We start from the raw sequence: 22,156 nt of genomic DNA on the forward strand, positions 1-22,156 counted from the left end.
GTGACAAAAGTGGGAAAGAAAAAGAAAGCAAGTTTTCTTTGTGTGGCTGGTATGAATCTCATGTGCTGTCGGTTTTTTTTTGTATCCATGTAGCAACCATGCTGTTGGTTGCTATTTAAGCTTATTTAAAGGCGATTGTCGATCAGTTGTCATGAGGTTCTCAGGGTTTTATTTAAACTCAAATCTGGGGATGCTCAGCGTGAAATTTTAGTTATCTTCAACTGTTTGTTTTTTTTTAATTATGAAGTGTAAGCTTCTCTTATTTATAATTCCTTTTGGTATAGGCAAAAGTACAATACTTTCAGTTCAAATCAGTCCCCATTTTGTCATTAGCAAGCACCAAACGCACCAATGCATTTATTGCATTTCTCGGCTACATTATTTTCAGCATTTTAAGCTTATAGTCATGTACATGTTGTACAATTCACAGTGACTATGGTGAAGCCAGAAACCGTATCCATATATCAAGTTAAAAAGACTGAGAAAGAGACATATAAGAAGAAGCGAACAAATTGGAGATTGAAGGATCTCAAGCTCATTGATGGCAAAGATGAAACTAATGTGAGTGTAGATCAAGCTAACAACCTTCCAAAACTTGTGTGCAGAGGACATTACTAAAGTACAAAACAGCGAAACAGCGAAATAACACCTAAAACGACAATTTAATCTCAAAATCCAACCCTTGTTGCTTAGTATTCAATGCATGGCGTGGTGGGGTCATACATGTATTGGTGTTTCGTCTCGCTGTTTTCACAGCTTTGCTCACATCCTCTTACATACTTAATGAATATTAATTTTATTAGAGCTGGAAAGTATACACTTGGCAGTGCATTTAATTCTTTGACTACATGCTCCAATTTTCTTTAACTATACATTATCAGGTTTAATTTTATATGACCATTAACATCTGCTTACCTCGTCATATTATATAAACACTTTGTATGGCTTTGTTACCTGATTACTTCTTGTTTAACCCAGAGACACAAGAATAACACTCTGAACCTTCAGCAAATGGTATCAAACTCCAATAACTGACTAATAATGATAATGATAATGATAATGATATTATTATTATTATTATTATTAATTTATTATTATTACCATTATTATTATTATTATTATTATTATTGTTATTATTATTATACTATCACTTTCATTTATTGCCGTTTACAAATGAAAATTCATGTAATAGTTGATTTAAGATGCCAATTTTCAACACTTTGGTTTAGGAAAATCCAGAGTTTCACCTCCATTTCGACAAGACGTACAAGTGGGTTGCAAGCAGTGTACAGGACAAAAACAACTTCATTCTTGCACTTTGGAAGGTTTGTCATGATTTTTGTAACTCATACTTTTATCGTGTTTAAATAAAGGTCGTTCATTCAATCGTTCAGAGAATAATATTATTATTTATGGTGTTATGGGAGTGGGGTTGGGCTATTTTTAACCGTTGATTTATGTAATGTAAGCCGCTTATAACCCAACACGGGTAACACACATCAAATCAATGATAATGAGTTAAAACATTTAGCAGTGAAAGTTCAGAGTTAATTTTCATTTTCTGCTTCTCATTTGTGGCGTAAATTAGCCCTTTTTTCTGTTGCTCTGTCGCCTGTCTTTCTCGATCTTATTGCAGACGTCACTTGTAAACCTCCGCCAGGCCAACCAGTCCCCTACGATTGCTCTCCATGTATTTAGTGCACCCCCACACTTGAGGATGTCCTTATGGTGTCCTTATACCTAAGAAGAGGATGACTGACTCTTGTTGAACCCTCTGTCAGTTCCCCATAGAGAAGTGCCTTTACAGGCTGCTCTTCTGGCATATGCGCAACATGGCCTATCCAACGCAGTCTATTCTGGTTAAAATTATCTTGACATCTGCAGATTTATCACGATCCAGTACCTCATTGTTTGCGATTTAGTAATCCCATGTGATCTTAAGAATGGATAGATCTCAAGTACCTTTGCTGTACTGTTCCGAGAAGTTTTATATGATAATGGTAGAGGGTCCAGGTCTCGCTTCCATACATGTTTAGCGGGGTGATGCATTACTTTTATACATGTACCTTAAACGTTGTATCTACTGTCAAATCTCTGCAGTTGAAAACCCTATCCCTAAGTCTCCCCATTGCACATGATGCAGCCTGAATCTGTGCTGTTATCTCTTCACGTGGCAATAGGCAATAGGCAATAGGAAACAGGTTTAAAGCATTGTTGGCATGAGATACGCAAATTTCACCACTACTAAGGCTAATTCTTCTGAAAAAGTCTTCACAAATGAAAACTCTTTTAATATTTCATGTAGGAATGCAGAGAGCAAAATGTCCACGAGTATTATATATTAAACCATCGGATAAGAGATTTATTATTCCACTACAAAAAAGGTGTTATTTTGCTTCAATTTTATTTGGTAAGAGTATTTTAAAAAGTTATCATGTTAGTATCCTTCAGGGCACATGTGAACGATGTAAACAGCACATTCAAAAAGCCAGCTAAATGTCCTTTATTTTTTTGGATAGATGAAGTGATAGGTGACACACGATGGCAATCTAAATTCTCAGGCTTTGCATTGTGTTGAAAACAATTTCTTTCACTGAAAAACTTCCATTCCGCTCGTATTTGTTCTAAACCAGTCATACCAGGACACCACAGTGTATTACTGTGTCTGACTCATATTTTGTTCATTCTCTTTACCAAATATGGTAAAATGGCATAATAATATATAGCAGAATAATAATAATATTATTATTATTTAGGCTTGATTGATGTCTCTCTTCTTTACGTAGTTATGCGAAAGGCATCTGACGCAGAGGAAGCCAACTTTGTTGCATGTTAGAGGGATTGATGGTAATTGATGTTGACAGTTGAATGTCAATGACAGTCAGATAGACAGTCATCTATTTATTTACATTTATCTATTTATTTATTCAACTTTATTCATTCAATTCAATGAAAGGGAAGGATACCAGATTGTGGTTATCCCTATATAGGGTATCCACCCGCAGCCAGATGTAATTCACTGAGGAAAACCAGAGTACCGCGACAAAAACCCATGGAAGTCAGATTGAAATCGACTGAAACTCGGCCCACATATGACCTCGGAGCTCAGGGTTGAAACCCGGGCCACAGAGGATTTAGGCACGGTTAAGTTCACATATCACTAAGCTGTCCTGGCTCAATTCCCTCTGTTGTGACACACTTAGTGTCGAAAGTAAATTAGCCAATGGCTTTGGTTTTGCATTACTTCACTCAGTGATTGGTTCAAAGTTCTCACGCCACTTTTTCAACCAATCAGAAGTGAAACCAAAACCAATTGTGGCTCGCACATGCACATTTTCCCGTACTTTGTGTTGGCTATGTTTAAGTACTTCGAGTTTTGATTGGTTTACTGGATTATCTTTGTCCTGTTTGATTGGCCAAAGTAATTGGTTTTGGTTTTATGACACTCAATTGACACTCGCTCTAAGTAATTTTTAATTCTTTTTTATTTTATAATTTAGTTTCAGTATGGATGAACAATAGGACATAGTTATGAAAGATAAACAATGTGAAAGGTTTCCACTTTTTTGTTGTTTAGGATCATTGTAGTTTAATGATCTAATGCTCCCTTGAGTCTCTGCTAGTTCATTTGTGGAGCATTTGAACTTAGTCTAGTAATAATTAAAATAAATAATGATACTTATTGGAAGATGATTTAGTCATAAATTATTTATTTTAGAGGTAACCGGACATCCTCATTGATTACTGCATCTATTAATTTTGCATCTGAAATTCAAGCAAACTTGTCTTTTCATTTTAGATGGCTTTCATGGTGGAGAGAGCATTAGAGCTCAGCAGCATACAGATGAAGGTTCTGAAGGTAATAATTGTAAATCCATGTGAAGAGAAAATTGCTTCCCACTGGCAAACACTGAAACTATCAATAATTATTTTTACATTAGGTCTCTCATTGGGTAACTGTTCTGAGTGGGAAGCCGTAGTTTGCAAGCCAGGGTAACTTAGCCATAGAAACTTTGCAGTAATTGAAATCAGAACTGAATGCTTGTTACATTCATTTGTTAAATATAACTTATTAATGTTTATATTTTTAGGTGAAGATTATCAGGAGTTAACACAGCGAGAAGAGAACGACTTGGAATATATGATTTCTCAGACTGAAAATGCCATCAGCAACATTGAAGCTTTCACAGAACAGCTCTCCAAGGATCTATCAGTTTTAGATGGGGTAACAAAATTGAATTAAAATGTGGGTGACGATTACTCTGGGACAGGGCAGCATTAAGCCATTTCGATCATGGCCCAGTTGTTTCAGAAGTCCATTACCGGTAATGCTAATCCCAGATTAAAATTTAACCAAGGAGTTTATTTCTCTACTCCCAAATGCTGGTCAATGCTGATATTTGGTGAAACTTTACATCAGAAGAAGTAAATCTTGAAAAACAAAAAAAAAGCAAACAGAACTTTCACCAAAAAGTTGAAAACGGGAAACAAGAGTTTAGATTTACATTAATCATGGATTAAGTTAATTGGCTTTCAAACAACTGGGCCCAGAAGTAAACTGTTCTTTGAATGGTTGTGTTAATTTGTGAGATCTTAATGGGTTTTTTTATTTTCCATAAAAAGTAATTTTAATAATAAAGAGTGTGCATTAGTTGTTATGATAACGAAGCAGAATGATCCAACCGTTGACTGTTGATAAAGTGTTGACCAATGCATCAGCTAACATATTGGTTCCAGGATCTGATTCATTACCATAGCACCAGCTTAGCTCAGATGGAAGAATGTGTACTAACGATTCTGGGTTCATCCGTGGAAGGGCAAATTAAAAAATTTCTGTTGTTGTTGTTGTTGTTGTTGTTATTATTATTATTATTATTATTATTATTATTATTATTATTATTATTATTATTATTATTATTACTATTTTGCATTGAGGGTGAAGTAAAACTGTCATATCAATGTATTTTTCAACTTCTTCACCAATGACAGGTATCATATTCTTTAATAGGCCAATATTCATTCCATCATGGATGCAGAGCCACAGGTTGAATCGTTAATGCAGTTGTTGAATGATGCTTTGAATGAGCTTGATCATTTGGATACACGGCTTACTGGCTATGATACCATGCTCAGAGTAGGTAACTTCGTAAATGTTTTAAACAGTGAACTTGTGAGTGACTGGCTCCTGGATGGCTTGATAACTCAGTTGACTTTTTAGAGCAAGGGCAGCACAAAATTATTGTGCAGTGTTGGGTTCGAGTCCTACTCAAGCCTGGATTATTTCAGGCTTCTTTCGCAACTGCTTAAGTGGCTTCATGACTGCAAATAACTTTCTCTTGCTTCAATGTTTATTGATAGAGCAAGACTTACAGTACTTCTTGCTTTTAGATTTGTAATTTGTTTGGATTAGCAAAGGGTTTAAGTTTCATCATTGTGTTAGGGGGTTGGAGTTGGTTGCCCGGGCTTTGCTAAGCTATGTCCATTGTACTCTGACCCAGGTTCAAAAGCTGCCATTGTTTAATTAAGCTTCTTAAACTGTCTTGTAAGATAAATTGTAGAATGATACAACTGGACCTCTTGCACAGAAAGTTGCTCATGAATACTGTATGGGGTTGATTCTGATGCTTGAAAAAATTTAATGTCCAGGGGGTGCGTGCTCAAATGGAACAAATGGAGGACAAGGATAAACATATGGTAACAGAGAGCAGAAACCGCAAGATGCTCTTGGAAGAAGTTGCAACATTAGTGGTCAGTAAATACACTAGCAGTATTTTTACCTTTTGACAGTGTGTAGTTGCTGATATAACGACAGTATCTAAAACCATTTGAAATTGTTTTGACTTAGTAAGAAGAGTAGACCATTATAGGTTTAACTAGGGAAGTCTTGGTACACCAAGATGCAATCCATCAACACATGCTTTGTTGTCTTTTAAGCCTAGATACAGATGTTATTGAACTAGCTCGCTCGGGCCATACTGGGGAAATATTGGTTAAGTCATTTTTTTTGCAACCCTGAAAGGGCTCGGTTTGTAAACTTTCATCTTGGACCAGTTTGCATATTTTCTTCTGAGACTCCTAGATACATGTATCTCATTTCCATTTAATTTACTGTGTTCATTTAATAACAAAATTGATGTTATTTCATTAGAGAATTACAAACAAACCAGGGTAATCACTATTCAAGGTAAAATGCCTTGGAAATTTGTAGGTTTTTGACTGTAATTAACCGATGATTTCTGTAATTTGGGCTTGCCTTCCCTAAACCGAGCTCACAGGCATTTTTTCGTTGGCAGGGTATTTTGGATGTTCCTGAGGGTAACCTTTTAGCCCTTCAGAATGCTGATCTATCCAAAGGAGTGGGACTTAGAGAGAGCACACAGGCTGCTTTTGTTGTACTTCATGCACTGCAGGCTGATTTTAGTCCAGGTACATACAGTAACAGACCTGCCAATTTAGAATGGAGGCTATTATCAATGCACATTGAATTAAAATTCACCAAAGTGAATAGTGGCTTTGTTAAATAATTTTCACACCCAGACTGAGTTAAATAATAGTTTTTATTATCATCTTAGTATGATATACCACACAAATGACCGAAGTGAAACAGGAAGCCATTTTGTTTTTCTCCATTTGCTCAGAGGTGAATAGCACTATCTTGCTATTCACCCCTGAGCTATCTGATCATTGCACAGAAAGCGCTATTCACATTGTGTGTTATATACATGCACAGGTACTAACTTGTTTTCTTATGGGAGAGGAATGGATTGGATGGCCTGGCCCTGCCAGTGACACAGTTATGTCCTGATATATACTAGTTAACTGAGGCAACCTGATTTTGATAAGTATACATTGCAAACTGCTCTCTTACAGGCAGTTAATGTGTTTAAACATACACAGTTAAGATACTCTACAACCCTAAGATGTAGGGTAAATCTGTGGTAAAAAGGTAGTTTGTATTAATTTTTTAGACTTTAATACACAGGTACTAATAATGTTTGGCATGCATTTAATTGGCTTCATTTCTAGACGTTCGGACTTAGTATGATAAGTCACAGGTTGAAATCCCCTGCTGTTTTACATTAATCTATAGTGTAGTTGAAAGAGCGAATGTGTTGCCTTTGTGGTAAGACTTTTCAGTAATTTCTTTCAGAAAAAGACAGTAATTGCCCTTAGCCTTTTGCATAAAATACTTAGGGGATGTTGAAGGCCACAGGTGGTTATTTTGTTCATTTCTTCACTTATCTTCATGCTACATAATACAACTGATGGCACCTTTTATCCAATATACTGTTGCAAAATGAAATCAGGGTTCTCAATAAGTTTTGGAGTAGATGGCTTAAATATAAAAGTAGGCGGCGGGAGAAGCGAGTGCCACTTGTTTATAGCAAGTTTATGACCGAAAAGTAGACGGCTCTAAATTTAAAGTAGCCCGTTTTTTAGCCGGCTGCCGGCACTTAATGAGAACCCTGTGAAATATCAGGAGTAGGGGATAGTGCACAGGATGTTGTGGTCCAATCTGTTTGGAGGTGCTATACAGCCATCAAGGTGCAGGCTTTGAATGGAACCTTTTGCTCTGTAGTTGGGTCTCCTTGGATACAGCAAACCAGCAATCAAATGGCAAAGTACTTCTAAGGAGCCTTAATTTGTGAAGTATATAATTTGTTTACATTTTAGGTTTAACTAAAATGAGAGCCGTGGAGGAACAGAGAGAAAGATTTTGGCAGATTAGCAGTGATTTTGCTCAGCGCTTGAAATTCCATCTTATTGAAATATTTCAGCGGCATGTAAGATGTCCGTTATTCTTAATTATTCTTTGGTTTTAGCTGGCTTGATTAGCATTTCTATTCCTAATCTATTACTCAAGATGATAACACTTAAAACTAGGATATTAATTAAAAGAATGAATGCTACCATTTTATACAAGTGTATCACAAGTACATGTAAGTTTAAAGTTATTTTGTCTACAGGGTGCAGAAGTTGAGGGCACTGTACAACAAAACCCCAGTGAACTGTGTCTTCCTAAACATTCTGCTTGTCATAAGGACCTGGCTCCATATTCTGAACTTATGAAGTGGCTGAAAGAAGTAGATCAGGAGGTGTTTAAGGAGCTCTGTCAGGTAAGCATGATCTCCAAAGGATGATTTATGGATGGTTATGTTGGATGCAAAAGCTCATCTACATTATTCGTTGGCCATGGTCAGTCTGCATTGGGTAAAACTATAGTCAAGGGGTAGAGTACATGTATAACCAAAGAGCTGTGGCATATCTGTCTGTCCTTGAGATTTAGAGCACGATATTTTCGAGGCTAGATATCTTTGTTTATTTTTACGTTTTTTAATGCCCCGCGAAAAGAAGATAGCGGAGTTGATTCCACAGTACTTAGAGTAAATCATGGTCACATTGATAGATCTTGATCCTGCCCAGGTTTACAGACATCTCATTTTTTACAGCTGCTCACTTGTGCAATCAAGCCCAGGCAATCAGTTTGAAGGATTTCCAGCTTTAATTTCTTCTTTTCAGGCCTACTCTCAGTCCCTCAGCAAGGTGTATGAAAGAGAATTGAGGGATTTCTTTGAGGGAGTTAAACAGCGTACCTTAACCAAGGGAGTCAGAAGTGAGTATTTTTTAATCCATGTTGAGTGTAACTTATCATCATAATTGTCATCAGCATAAGTCGTATTTATGCACGTAATTATCCAGCTAACAGGTTTCTGTGGACTTTTTAAAACAACCAGAAGCTTCTCCAAACTCGGAAGTAGTGGTCACTTTTACATGTAGTGTGAATTTCGGATGTCATGGTTGATGAAGATCTGTCACCTCTACAGGCTCAGCTGTCAGTTAAGGACTAACAGATAAATGGTATAACAATGCCTTCAGTATAACTCGTTTTCCTTTTTCTTGGGATTCATATCACAGCTTACACTGCCTTCCGGATGACAGGTTCTTCAGCAGTAAATGATCCGAAAATGAGCCCACGTCCTACGCCTCGCAGGGGCTCATTGAGACAACGAGAAAAGGCACAGGAGCGAAAGGACCTCGATTCGTATTCTATTGGCTCGGATTCAAGATCAAGATCAGGTTCCATGAGTTCTGTGGATTCCTCTGATCAGCTGCAGGAAGGAAGAGTAAAATTTGAAAAGGTTTGTCTTTGGGCAAAGTTGTTTCTTTTCTTGCCAAAATGCAAAGAGGCACTATAAAAGGAGTCACTTCAAACCTCTGTTTTTGTATGAAATCATTCAATCATGACTGATTCAGATAGTCCAAGATGGCGATCAACAAATGGCAACACAAACGGAAGCCTACAAGATATTACTAGGGTGAGACAAGTGACTGGGGATTTTAAAGAAAAGGAACAACAGATAGCCTGTTACCACCTATTACAAACACTATGTCTTTAGAGCGGTTTTCAATTGAGTGGCAAAAGTAATAAGCGCATTTCTTTGGGCTTTGCATTACTTCACTCAGTGATTGGTTCTCGCACCATTTTCTCAACCAATCAGAAGTGAAACCAAAACCAATCGTGGCTAAGTGTAATTACTTTGAGTTTTGATTGGTTTACTGGATTGTCTCTGTTCTTTTTGATTGGCTAAAGTAATTACTTAAGTTTTGGTTTTACGGCACTCCATTGAAACTTGCTCTAGGGTCCTTTTTTCACACAAATTATCACAGAGCTCTGTATCCATCCACGGTTGAGTGACAAATCATAATTTTGCATGTTACTAAGGTACCACGCCTTTTAATCAGTTCATCTTCGTGTTTAACTCAGCCCAGGTAAAAGCATGCGCTCCTATTTGAAGCATGAAAATATGCATAATGAAATCAATTGGAGAGCCCATATAGGCAGCCTGCACAAGGTGACGGAACATGCTTGCCTCCCTGCAGTAAGTGCGGGAACACAGGCAGCGCCATGCGCGGGTGAGAATTTTTAGTGTTCATGAAGCACTGCATTACAGGACTGCATTGGCTGAGGTCGGCATATCTCAATCATTTTTACACCCTTTGTCAGACTTCTAGCATTTACACAGTGGCTGCCCACTTCAGTTCTCTAAGATTTTTGTCCCTCACCCTTTTAAGGTGTTTGATATCCTTTTAATGGAACTGGAGCCGGTCTGCACAGCTGAACAGGAGTTTGTTCAAAAGTTCTTTGACTTTACATTGGTTGAACTTGAGGTGAGTGATTTCTTTCCACCTTGAAACCCAAAACGTGATTTATTTTAGGTGACTGACGTGTAAGCAATCACCTTCTCTCAACCACTCACGAATGCGACAGCGGATAGGTAATGAAAGAAAATCACAGGCTAAATCCTTCTCTTTTCCAAGTCTCCTTGGTCTTGAATATTGGCGACTGCTCATTATTATAAATTTTAAGTCTCAACCTGTCTTTGTGGATTTGACCTTTAAGTCTTGTTGCCTTGCCTTGGTGCTGGGATGGCACAGTGGTGAGAGGACATGCCTACCACCAATGTGGTTTGGGTTTGATTCCAGACTCAGCAATTATGTTGGTTCACTTCCCTGCACCGAGAGGTTTTTTCTCCGGGAACTCCAGTTTTCCCCTCTCTTCTAAAACCAACATTTGACGTGATTTTCTTTGATTGTCAATTTCAGTTGACAGTGTCCCCAATAAAGTTCCTTTCCTTTCCTTTTCCATTTGTTTTTTTAGCCCTCCTCTGATTCATCCAGCAGTACAGTTGGAATGGACTCTTCTGATGGAGCAGTGTCTAGCAAAGCCGTGTCACCAAGATCTACAGACCCAACGTAAGTAGGGCGGCAACATATAAATAAAGTAAACTGACTTTATGTCTCAGTATAAAATAATTATGGTAGTGGAAACACAGATATTAGAGATCTAGAAGGAATTACTGTTGTTCATTTATGAAAATAACTGGTCGCACTAGTCACTAGTCCCCAGCCGAGGGACTAAATTACCATCGCGTGGCTTCAGGAGATCGTGCGGTTAAGTGCCTCATGTCTCCGTGTTATAGTGTGTTCAGTGTTGTAACAAAGCTTTCTACTGTTAACTGTTATACCGTCCATGAATGATCTCCGCATTCAGCACGCAGCCAGGTGTCGTAAACTGTGAGTTGGTGTTTGATCTGGATAGTGTAGAAAACGTTTTACATGTGCGCATGTCACTCGAAAAACTGTGTTGAAGTTCGTTTTGTTTGTGCGGTAATTTTTGATTGATGGTTGAAATGCATGAGCCTTTCAATGCTGTATAATGTTAGACTTTGATCAATAGTCGGTAGTATTTGAGATAGTTGAAGTGCTAGTCGTGGTCTCGTAAACAGGGACTCAAGTAGATTAAAGGGATTGAGTTAAAATTCCTTTGCAATTTCATTACATGGAATGCCTACGGCAGACCACGTTAAAAATTAGCTCGAGTGTCATTTTCATTGTAGTCTCATATGGTAATTAGGCACGTGCCTGTTGTCAAGCTTTGTATTGTCAGTGTAGGACATACAACTTGCATTTCTCTTTTAATTTTCTTGCGAAATGTAATCAGGAAACCGCCTTTGCAACCAACCTTCAAATTTGACACAAACAGCAGCATCCCACGTAAACGCCGTCAGGCATCTTGTTAAAGGCAGAACTGGAATACCCTGGGGAAAAACCCTTAAGATTGAATGCGAGTAGCATTGTTCCTTCTGATTAAGATTTCACCAGCAATTGTTAGTTGGGAGAATACAGAGATTTATCATTTCCTTTGCTTGAAATAGCAAATGGCAGGCTTTAAAAGCATGAAAACTCTCTTATTCTATTTCGTCTTGCTCCTTTGCTGGATGTCTATAGATAACAGGGCCTGGCAAGAAACAATCCAACTTCAGACAAACCTCTTTGGATTTTGGTAAAAAGAAACTTTTTCATCCAGCGTCCTTTCGTTTTTTTAGCAAATTGGTGGCATATAAAAGGACTCCTTCGATAACATTGAATCACCCCTGATGAAGACACTGGACAGGAGTGTTGAAACGCAATTGGGTCTTTGAATCGTAACTTTCTAAGCTGCATGTACATTCAGATTTATTCAAACCAGAGTAGAATCAAGCTGAAGCAGCAGGGTCTTTGTAGGATTCCAACCTTGCGTTTAGCCAACATCATTACATGTATTTCTATGGCACACTGATGTAAATCTAATACAGTGGTGGGAATAAAAGAAGGTGTCCTGAGGAAACGATTATAACAAGCCAACATCGTCACGCTGCCTGACTTTCAGCTCTCTCCTCCTCTCCATGAGTCACTCGTGGAGAGCCTCTCTTAATTCCTGAATGACTTCAAATGGCAAGAAGCAGGAGGCAGGTAGAATTCAGGTTACACGGTTGCGAAGCCACAGTGCATGTTGCTGCATTTGTTTATGATTAACTATGTTCAGTGAGAACCGTAATTGCTTTTATTTTATTTATCGTATCAGGGATGTGAAGGAAAGAATGCCTTTGAGTGAAGAAGTCAGGTAAGTCTTCTAATTGAATTTTAAAAGCACGAAAGCAAAGACAAAAAAGATTGGCTGGTATTCGTTAGGTTTTTGTATCCACTGTCCGACAATAATGAAACAATTGGTACCAGCTTCCTTCCTGACCCCTCCCCCTGTTTTATCCTTCTCCCTCCTCTTCCTACCCTCCCCTCTGCCATTTTTTCTCCTTTCTTCTTTTTTCTGTATTCATGTTATTTAAGTGACACGAGGTCTCCCAGCCTCAACGAAAAAGGCGAGAACCTATTTTCCAGTCATTTCTCCCTCTCTGCTTTAAAGTTGTTGCAGAAAGAAATACAACAGCAACTATATATGCATGAAGTGCTTGTGTTGAGGATGCTACCAGCTTTTACAATGGACACCTCGTTTCCAGAGTCTTTCTTCTCAGAACTAGCGGAGACAGTAAAAGGAGAGACCCTGGAAACCAGGTCGATCCAGGAATGCGACGGTTGAAACATTTAACGTTTGTCTGGCTAACTCTTTTTATATTCTAAACATTTTAGCTTTCCTTGTACATTGTATGTTCATGTATTTGGTTTCCTCACCAGCAAGATGATTTTAATTCATTACAATGAATTTTAACTTGCTAACGTGTACCTCAGGTATAAATAGAGAGAAATGTTAACAAGTCGTTTAACTGTTATTCCTCCAGACGAAGAAAGCAGCGGATCAATAAAAACCGAGAAGATATGAAGTATGTGGAATATTAAAAATTCTGCACACTGCACTCGCATAGCTAAAAATTAAATCTGCTAGCCTGCTATATTAGCCAGTTTAGCATAAAATTAGCAATAAGCCTATAAGCCAAGAAGTTAATTAATGAACTTTCATAGTTAAGATTTTGTTTAAAAGGCATGTATTTAACTAGTCTATTTGACTCAAACAGGTGAGTAGTTTTACAACGTTTTTTCTCTTTAAATTAAAGGCATAAATATGCAAGGATAAAATAAACTCTAAAACTCTAAACTGTTGGGGCTCAAGCTTAAAGTTGCGTTCATTTATGCAAGTTAATTTTAGTCAAGACTGCATGCTTCTGCCACTTGCACAACAAGCATATAACTAATGGTGATGGTGTAAAATTTGGCAAGTCATTTCGCCACCATTCGATTTCGCCCTGGAAGTGTCACTTCGCCACTATCTTTAGCAGCCCTTGGTCCTGTGAGCAAACAGCAACTGAATGACATCAGTATATTATTCGTACTTTAAGCGTGACATTGATAGGCACGCCAGAATTTTCTGTGTGTGAATTGGTTGTTTACGAGACTTTCTGGTGGCGAGATGACCAGGACCAGAATTTTAGTGTCAAGCTCTTTCGTAGCGTGATCTTGACGTCGATAAACCGTCCTGGCCAAGAACCATGATTTCTCTCAGAAAAAGGTCCTGGCTGAATTTGACTTGCAAGATCACCTATGAACGAGCTGTTTTTGCATTTTTTGATGTTGGTGTGGATTTGTTTATCCCTTTATAGGAAAATCATGCAAGGATTATTCAGCGTACTGGAAACTGAGTTACAAAGTTACATCCACTTTGCAGATAGACTCGACAATTTGTATGTTCTCTTTTTGTGTAAAAACTGACTTAACGTCAGCCCAGCTTACGGTGGTCAAGTTACAACCTCGTTCCTAGGGTCCTCTCTCTTCCTTTCTCAAGAGAGGAAGAGTGAGGACCCTGAGAATGTTCAACTCGTTTAATAAAACCAGATTTTCCTGTTTCACTCCCCACTGACCAACCCACCCTCCTCCCCCCCCCCCCCCCCCGAATTTATCTGATATACACAATTGCTAATTTTTTCTGAATTGACTATTATCGTTTATTTGGAAGACTGAAAGCTTGATATGGATTAAAGGAAATGGTCATATTTGTTTGGAAAGACAACGTATGGACATAGGACTCGAACCTGGGAATGTTGATTAATTTAACTCATCACCTAAACACTTAATTGACCATCACATCGCTAGCTGCTCAAGGACAATATTTTAAACACCTTTAACCCATTGACTCCCAGGGGTTCCCCATTAACGAGTAAATCGTCTGGCGTTCGGGTGTTAAAGGGTTAAATTAATTAATTTGATAATGCTGTGTTATATGAGGTTAAACGAAGTTTAACCAAGTAAACAAGTAGGAGCGACTGCAGCCAATTGGTCAGTGGTTTTAGTATGCTTGCGCATGCGTGGAATACCTCGTGCTTTGGGCTGTAGCGCTTATTTATCAGTGTGGCGGGAAGTAGGAGCATTGTGTGTGGAGTGTTTAGCGGTTTTTGTTCCCTCCCTGCCCACCCTCTGCTTTCCACCCTCTGCTTTCCACTGTGTATCAGTGTGACGGGTGCCTGTTCTTCTCGGGGGCGTGGGGGCTCATGGCTAGGTTGTCAGGTTTTGCCAGCCATCGGTGCAGTCTCCATCTTGGAGCTGGCTGCTAATAGTGGAAGCTCCTGGATGTTTCGGGCACCCAACCTCCAAAGAGCGACGATGTTGTTTACACTTGGCAACAAACAATATTAAACACTGCAAAAGGTCGGTTACCAACCTTCACGACAAAGCTAAACATTTTAAGATCAAAGCTTATGCCTAATAAATTATTAATCTAGCTTAGGCCTAATTACTCTTCATCAATAATATTGTATGGTTATAGGGTTAGGGTTAGGGTTTTAAATATCCACCACTAGCCACCTCCATTAAGGTGAATAGTTGTTAAGTATAATACAAACTCGATCATAGCCAAGTACTTAGATAGAAAAGACTCTTGCTTACACGGGCGGGAGTCTAAACATAGAGATGGTTTGCACCCAGTCTGCAATTGCTTGTGGACGAACAAAAGGAGCTAATATGAGATCTTTCTCTTTCGTCCACCAACATGGCGGTGATGAGGGAACGTGAAAACCAGCTGTTGTCATTAATACGCCACTGAAACTTATTGTTCAAACATACTCGATCAAAATCAAATTGTCAATCGTTTTATCAATTCGTCCTAATGTCCTTGGGTTTTTGTTTTTGGCAGTAACACCATGTACATGTTAGTCAAGATTGGCCATTTTGTAATCACAACTCAGCTGTCTGGATCTCCTGTGTCTTACCTCAGTCAACAGCTTGGCAACTGCCTCATCTCCGTGAAGAGACTCTTTGACAAGTTTATAGTAAGTAAACATTTTGGTCATCTAGTGGAAGTCCATTTATTCAGCTTTTTTTCGGGGTTTAAGATAGTTGTAAAGGCCAACAGTGACCCAGCGTACTCAAAGCAAATGTGACTATCGAGTTTTTCTGTTTAATGAGAGATTTAGCATCGCGATTATGGCAAAACTGTAAACGTCAGGAAATTTAAACGAACATTTGAATCCGAACGTTTTTTCGCGAGAAAATATAAGTTAGAGTTGCATAATAAAAATGGAACCCTTTAATTTCGCTGATAGAGCAGTAGTCGCTAACTAGTCACAATACAATACAATACAATACATCAATTTATTCACATTTCCTTAAAATTTACAAATTTAACTCTTTTATATTTAGAAACGTTACACATGAATTTTGCAATTACATTTTACACTAAATCTACCTTATATATAACGAAATGCCTAGCAGCGACATAACCGTGAGGTTTTCGTGCGTAGCTGCTAGTTCATTGTTTGTTATTCCGGAAGTGCTGGACATCACCAACATATAATACACAACATAATCAAACAAAATAAATACATGATAACCACGTAAGACAAAAGAACAACAACAAAACAGATGGCAGAAGGAGGAGAACTAAGACACCACAGTATTGTTGAGTAAATAAAGTAAAAAAAAACAATTTTAACTCTTAATAATTTTAATACTACTTCTCGTACGCCCTAGTGTTTTTTTTTGTTTACTTTGCTGGAGTGATAACTGAATGTGTAGTATTATAGTGCCGATTGGAAGTATTTAACAATTTTAATATTCGCCGAAGACGAAGTGAATATCGGTGAATAAAAACCACGACCTTGTCTCGATATTCACCGAGCCGGAGGTGAATAATTGTTGTACTATAATTACGTAGGTGATTATTTCAAAAGTATGCATTTTCTTTTTAAAAACATTAAAATTCCTTCGTCTGTCACTTCCACAAAACTACTTGCGCTCATTTTGAAAAAAACTGCTTACGTGATTATCCCGTAATAATCAGCTTAAGTGCACCCAATCAGCGCACAGAATTCTCAATAATCACCAATGTACATGTATTTATACTTAAGTGTTATAATCTGTTGTGTGCGTTGAGGTAGTATTGTAATGTACGTTTGTAAAAACGTAACCCTTCCTTGTACTTCTACTTGTTTGTTGCCGTGACTTTAACATCCTCAGTTCCCACGGCCTGCTCTCGTCTGACCTTGTAGCTCAGTCGGTAGAACAGCGGTGGTCTACCCTGGTCAGAGTTTTTCTCTGTCCTTGTGTGGGCCCATTTCCATTAGTACAAAACTAGCACTTCACATCACACACTAATTAGTTAAGTCTATTGAAATATAAGTGCTACACGGCCAACGTTTGTAAAAACGTAACCCTTCCTTGTACTTGTACATGTTCCTTGCCGTGACTTTCACATCTTCAGTTCCCACGGCCTGCTCCCGTCTGACCTTGTAGCTCAGTCGGTAGAGCAGCGGTGATCTAACCCGAAGGTCGTGGGTTCAATTCCCACCCTGGTCAGAGTTTTTCTGTGTCCTTGTGTGGGCCCATTTCCATTAGTAGGGCTAACGCTCACTTGGTTCATATGGGGTACAAACTATAGCACATCACATTACACTCTAACCAGTTAAGATTAACATTGTTACACTGTAGTTAGTGTTAGCACTGTAATATAATAAAGTGTATTGAAAAATGTTAGGTTGAATCAGAGATTTGCTGAAAATCAAAGAAGGTCGTTTGATTTTAGCCTATGCCTAAGGTTTTGGCCATAGAACAACTTCTCAAAGAGAGAGAGAGAGAGAATTAAACCTTAGGATAAGAGATTTTTGACGCTCTTTCACGCAAACGCAAGGCTCAGTCTCTCTAATATGCTCTTATTTCTTATCAGTTACGTTTGAAAACATTTTTTTTCTTTGAATTTAACTTTAAAGAGTCGTGTTTTCTTTATTTTCCAGTCAAGCCTGAAGAAGCAAATTGAGGACATGAAGATTCAAAAGACGAAGAAGTGTGGAGTTTTACCATTTGTGACAAAATTTGAGGTCAGTGTGTGTTTTTTGTACAGTTAAATTAAACACAGGGTTCAGTTTCAAGCACGTTTTGATTGGTCTGGAACAGACCCCTCAAATGACGTTATTGTTGGCAATTCCAACTCAGTCTTTATTGGATTGAGCGAAAGTTATATGGTCGTGAGTTAGCACATTAAAGCCTGCTTTTCACTGGTGACACAAGCAAGTAAGCAGGTACAGGCGCAAGCTTAAGTAGGTTATGCGAAGTAAAAACGAACGTCGACACAAGCATATCCTTGACTTACGCCTTGCCTCGTTTTCATACAGAGTAAGGAGAACGCAAGCACAAGCCCAAGCAAACGAAAAGGAAAATTTGATACTTTTTGCTTTGTTTGTGTTAATGCATGCGTCGAGGCCGTTTTTACAGTGAAATGAGAGCTGTTATGCTTGTGGTTTTGTTTGCTTCGCTAGTGAAAACTAGCAGATCACCAGTGATATCGAAATGTGATAAGAACAGAAAAGGGATACTGAAAGGAGGCGTAAGGGCGAGTGCGTAAGACGTGTTCTTACATAATTTTGACATTATGCGTGATCTATCGATTCCACTTCGAAACTTATCGTTAAACAACAGCTACTCAGGAGCGCTAATTCCTTCAACTTAAAGTTACCGTGAAGAATTTACTTGCCAGCTAGTCAATAAACTCAAGGCTTTTCAACGCTTGAGCTTAAATTCATGTCCATTTTTATTTTAGGAATTTGCAGTTATTTCAGAAAGCGTGTTTAAGAACTCTGATCGCCGCACAGATCTCGATAAAGCTTACCACCATCTGATTCGAGTTGTGTTTGTAAACGTGGAGCGAATGGCTGAAGAACATCAAAAAACACCAAGGGCAGTGGTTATGATGGGTAAGCCACCAAGCCGTTTGTTTACCAACAACATTTTTTGCCCTAAAAATCAGTGTTAATCACTATTTGGTTCTTATTAATTGTCGTTTTGTGATTGGCTTAAAAACTCGCCTTATTTTCTTAGACTTTGAACACGACTTTTCCCGCGCTTAATGGTGGGCTACATTGTCAGCGTACGTTCTGATTGGCCGTCGCAAAGACTGTGCTTTAGATCGAACAGCGCATGCTTTCGGGTTGCAAAGGCCTGGAGTGGCTCTTTGGCGGCGGACTCAGTTTGCTGCATTCCTTCCTCACTATATTTGTTTAACCAGTGCTCTTTTGATGTAAAATTGTTTGCTGATGCACTTGCAACAGGCCTCTCAACTTATTAACATTATTTTTATCTCCTTTTAATTTGCAGAAAACTATCATCATTTGTTTAGTGAGTATTAAAATTTTTGCCTTACCCCCACCTGCACAAGTCATTTGTCCAGAATCAGGAGTACCATGGCTTCCAACTTTAGACTATGTGTTGAAATACCTCCATATTGGTTGCCTTTCAGAAGCAAATATGTCCTATTGTGACGGTATAGAGCGGTTTTCAATTCAGTGTCGAAAATAATTAGTGAATTACTTTGGTTTTGCATTAGAGCGGTTTTCAAAGGACTGTCGTAAAACCAAAACCAAAGTAATTACTTTGGCCAATCAAAAAGGACGGAGACAATCCAGTAAACCAATCAAAACTCGAAGTAAATACCCGTAGCCGACACAAAGCGCGGGAAAATGTGCACGCGCGAGCTACGATTGGTTTTGGTTTCAATTCTGATTTGTTGAAAAAGTGGCGCGAGAACTTTGAACCAATCAGTGAGTGAAGTAATGCAAAACCAAAGTAATTATCTTATTACTTTCGACACTCAATTGAAAACCACTCTACTTCACTCAGTGATTGGTCCAAAGTTCTCGTGCCGTTTCAACCAATCAGAAGTGAAACCAAAACTAATCGTGGCTCGCGCGTGCACATTTTCCCTCGCTTTGTGTCGGCTACGTGTAATTACTTCGAGTTTTGATTGGTTTACTGGATTGATTTTCATTTTTTAAAGTATGAAGACTTCACTTAAAACTGTTTTTATATATTTCCCAGGGGTGCTGACTCGTTTAAAGATAATATGCCTGGAGAACGAAAAGAGAGAGGCAAAGAAGAAATATCTGGATAGCCAAAAGATGTACGTCAGTGAAATGCTGGGAAGACCCATGGAGAAACTGAATGTAAGTACAATCATGCTCATTTGAATGGTTCAGCACCCACGAGGACAGATTTTAAAATTCGCACTTATTTCGTTGGGATTTTATTGTGCTAATCGTTCACGCCGAGAGACCTGAGTGTTAATCAATTTATTCTTCATCACGTTGTGGCTCAACAAGAATTTGTGTTCTTTCGCTCAGATCTTTTTTGAGGGTGTTCAGGATTGTATAGCAGCAGGCGTGAAAGAAGACGAGGTCGGATATCAACTGGCGTTCAGTAAGCAAGAACTAAGGAAGTGCATCAAAGAATACCCTGCCAAAGAGCTAAAGAAAGGATTGGAACAGTTATACAAAAAGGTTGAGAAGCACTTGTGTGAAGAAGAGAATCTGCTTCAGGTTTGTTTGGAAATTGCGTTGAATGTAAACACTGCCACCAGAGCTGTCAACTTTAGCAAAGGCATTTTTAAATCAGTGAAGGCGTCTGGAGTTGCGACCTCTCTGATATTTCGTCCTTTTGGGTCACCACTTCAAGAAAGACCAACAACACCCCTTAATTCCCCTCTCTTGACCAATGAACACAATTTTGCTCAGGAAGAAGCGCAAATAACCCAGCCATGTCTTAATAGGGAGCTTAGGATTTTACGACGGCGACGGCTACAACAACGGCGCAAAACAATGATATCATTGGTTAAAAGAGCGTAAATAATTGTGCTGCACACGCAGCACGGGTTTTAGGACGGATTCTTGTGGTATTCTGCATAACGACGACGTGAAATTACCAAATTTGAGGTTTTGACGACAACATGAGCATGCAACAGAGAATCTTTCATTGTCTATTATCACTTTGTAACTGCTCGTACCAATTTATTATTTTGATACTTATCCCAAATTGTAAGAAGTGAACGAGATTGAATAACAGCGAAAGAATTATGACAAAACAAAGTGATATTTTGAGGTGACGTTTTCGTTGAATTCGCCGTCGTAGATCTTAAGGTCCCTAATATTATTTTGGGGAGGTGGAGTTTACTTCACGAAAAACGTTGTCGAGATGTGGACAAGGAAGTTAAATTTGTTTCATCAACCCCCTAATTCGCCCTTGTCACACGGCGGCCATATTGTCCCGGGAGACCAAAAAAGCTTTGTTTTACCACGCCAAGTCTCACCCCCATGGTTTCCACTGCGAGGCTTGGCGTGGTAAAACAAAGCTCTTTTGGTCTCCCGGGACAATATGGCCGCCGTGAGACAAGGGCGAATTGGAGGATTTTCACACTGCTGGGCAATCGTTTTCCAAACAATTTAAATTTTTGGTCAGTTGAAGGTTTCGGCTGAAAAGGGAAACGGGCCCAAAAAGCTGAAAATGGTACGATCCCTGAAGTCATCATAGAGTGAATGCTCATTTTTCGTACGTAACTTTGGTATGCTCTAGTGCAGAACGCCTCATTCAAACCCAATCAAGACTCCATTTTACCTTCCGCGGAAGATGTGTTTACTGATTGAAGGTCATCCTGTATTCTCTGACCTGGGGACATAAATTTCCGTGTTGGGAAGTGGACAGAGTTGTAAACAAGTGGCCTCCTTGCCTTCATTCAGCAGTATCTTTCTTTGTTCTCATCATTTCAGGTTGTGTGGCATTCTATGCAGGATGAATTTATTCAGCAGTACAAGCACTTTGATGATCTCATTCAGCGATGTTACCCCGGATCGATGATCAATATCGAAGTCTCAATTAACGATATCTTGTCATATTTCTCGAACATCGCTCAGTCTCACTAAGGAACGAGGCATGATTTGTCGAGATTCATCTTCTCACGAAGAGAGAGGGAGAGAAGTAGACCATTCTAGGAACAAAAAATGTTCAACATCAGGGGCCCGTTTCTCGAATCCGCTGATCGAACGAGGCAATATGCGGGTGTCGAAGCGGCAAGTTGCGCTGACGGAGGAAGTCTACGGCGGATTTTCGTGCAAAAGAGAGACTGCTCGCATTCTACGAAAGTCCCGAAACTTTTCGGATCTTTTTCGCATGTTACAATTCACTCTGTCTTTTAAGAACGGCGATGTTTCAGTCATAAAACTCCACAATCATTATTTTTGTTATCGTGAAAACAAGCAAATAGAAGTTTCGTAAATGTCTTTTCGGGCCCGAAGAGTTTTCGGGAGTTTTCGAAGAAACGGTCCCCGGCTGACAGTGAAAAAGGCCATAGTCGCGTAACCGCAAACCCAGGCTTTCCCTACTTAGCGAGGAATTGTGTAACTCGCTCTCGTAGTAATGGGTGGTTCTAGCGCTGGAGCGCTAATTGGGGACACTGTAAACTGAAGTTAACAATGAAAGTAAATAAAGTCAAATTTTAGCTTTTCGAACAAAAAGTTTAGGTGGCTCTGAACCCCATGTACAGAATTTTTTAAACTTTGCCAAAAGTTACATCTTA

At 38.9% G+C, this 22,156-nt stretch overlaps 1 protein-coding gene across 2 annotated transcripts in view; it reads left to right on the forward strand.

Annotated features, from left to right (window-relative positions):
- The window catches only part of LOC138000176 (exocyst complex component 1-like), a 22,198-nt gene extending 104 nt beyond the window's left edge, over positions 1 to 22,094 (forward strand). Inside the window, exons 1-25 of one of the 2 annotated variants that reach the window (XM_068846395.1) lie at positions 1 to 49; positions 431 to 561; positions 1,230 to 1,325; positions 2,787 to 2,847; positions 3,800 to 3,859; positions 4,092 to 4,225; positions 5,009 to 5,134; positions 5,647 to 5,748; positions 6,294 to 6,426; positions 7,675 to 7,784; positions 7,968 to 8,117; positions 8,521 to 8,614; positions 8,917 to 9,140; positions 10,075 to 10,170; positions 10,661 to 10,755; positions 12,407 to 12,445; positions 13,116 to 13,157; positions 13,932 to 14,012; positions 15,458 to 15,593; positions 17,553 to 17,636; positions 18,356 to 18,509; positions 18,910 to 18,930; positions 19,630 to 19,754; positions 19,932 to 20,126; positions 21,351 to 22,094. The exon at positions 1 to 49 is cut by the window's left edge and continues 104 nt beyond it. In XM_068846395.1, the coding sequence (XP_068702496.1) occupies positions 1 to 49; positions 431 to 561; positions 1,230 to 1,325; positions 2,787 to 2,847; positions 3,800 to 3,859; positions 4,092 to 4,225; positions 5,009 to 5,134; positions 5,647 to 5,748; positions 6,294 to 6,426; positions 7,675 to 7,784; positions 7,968 to 8,117; positions 8,521 to 8,614; positions 8,917 to 9,140; positions 10,075 to 10,170; positions 10,661 to 10,755; positions 12,407 to 12,445; positions 13,116 to 13,157; positions 13,932 to 14,012; positions 15,458 to 15,593; positions 17,553 to 17,636; positions 18,356 to 18,509; positions 18,910 to 18,930; positions 19,630 to 19,754; positions 19,932 to 20,126; positions 21,351 to 21,503 (2,691 nt within the window). In that variant the 3' untranslated portion in view covers positions 21,504 to 22,094. The remainder of the gene's footprint in view (positions 50 to 430; positions 562 to 1,229; positions 1,326 to 2,786; positions 2,848 to 3,799; positions 3,860 to 4,091; positions 4,226 to 5,008; positions 5,135 to 5,646; positions 5,749 to 6,293; positions 6,427 to 7,674; positions 7,785 to 7,967; positions 8,118 to 8,520; positions 8,615 to 8,916; positions 9,141 to 10,074; positions 10,171 to 10,660; positions 10,756 to 12,406; positions 12,446 to 13,115; positions 13,158 to 13,931; positions 14,013 to 15,457; positions 15,594 to 17,552; positions 17,637 to 18,355; positions 18,510 to 18,909; positions 18,931 to 19,629; positions 19,755 to 19,931; positions 20,127 to 21,350) is intronic. The other variant, XM_068846397.1, reaches the window with a different exon arrangement.
- Positions 22,095 to 22,156: the final 62 nt, after the last annotated feature.

The sequence above is a fragment of the Montipora foliosa genome, chromosome 4 (genome assembly GCF_036669935.1).
Source record: "Montipora foliosa isolate CH-2021 chromosome 4, ASM3666993v2, whole genome shotgun sequence".
NCBI lineage: Eukaryota > Metazoa > Cnidaria > Anthozoa > Scleractinia > Acroporidae > Montipora > Montipora foliosa.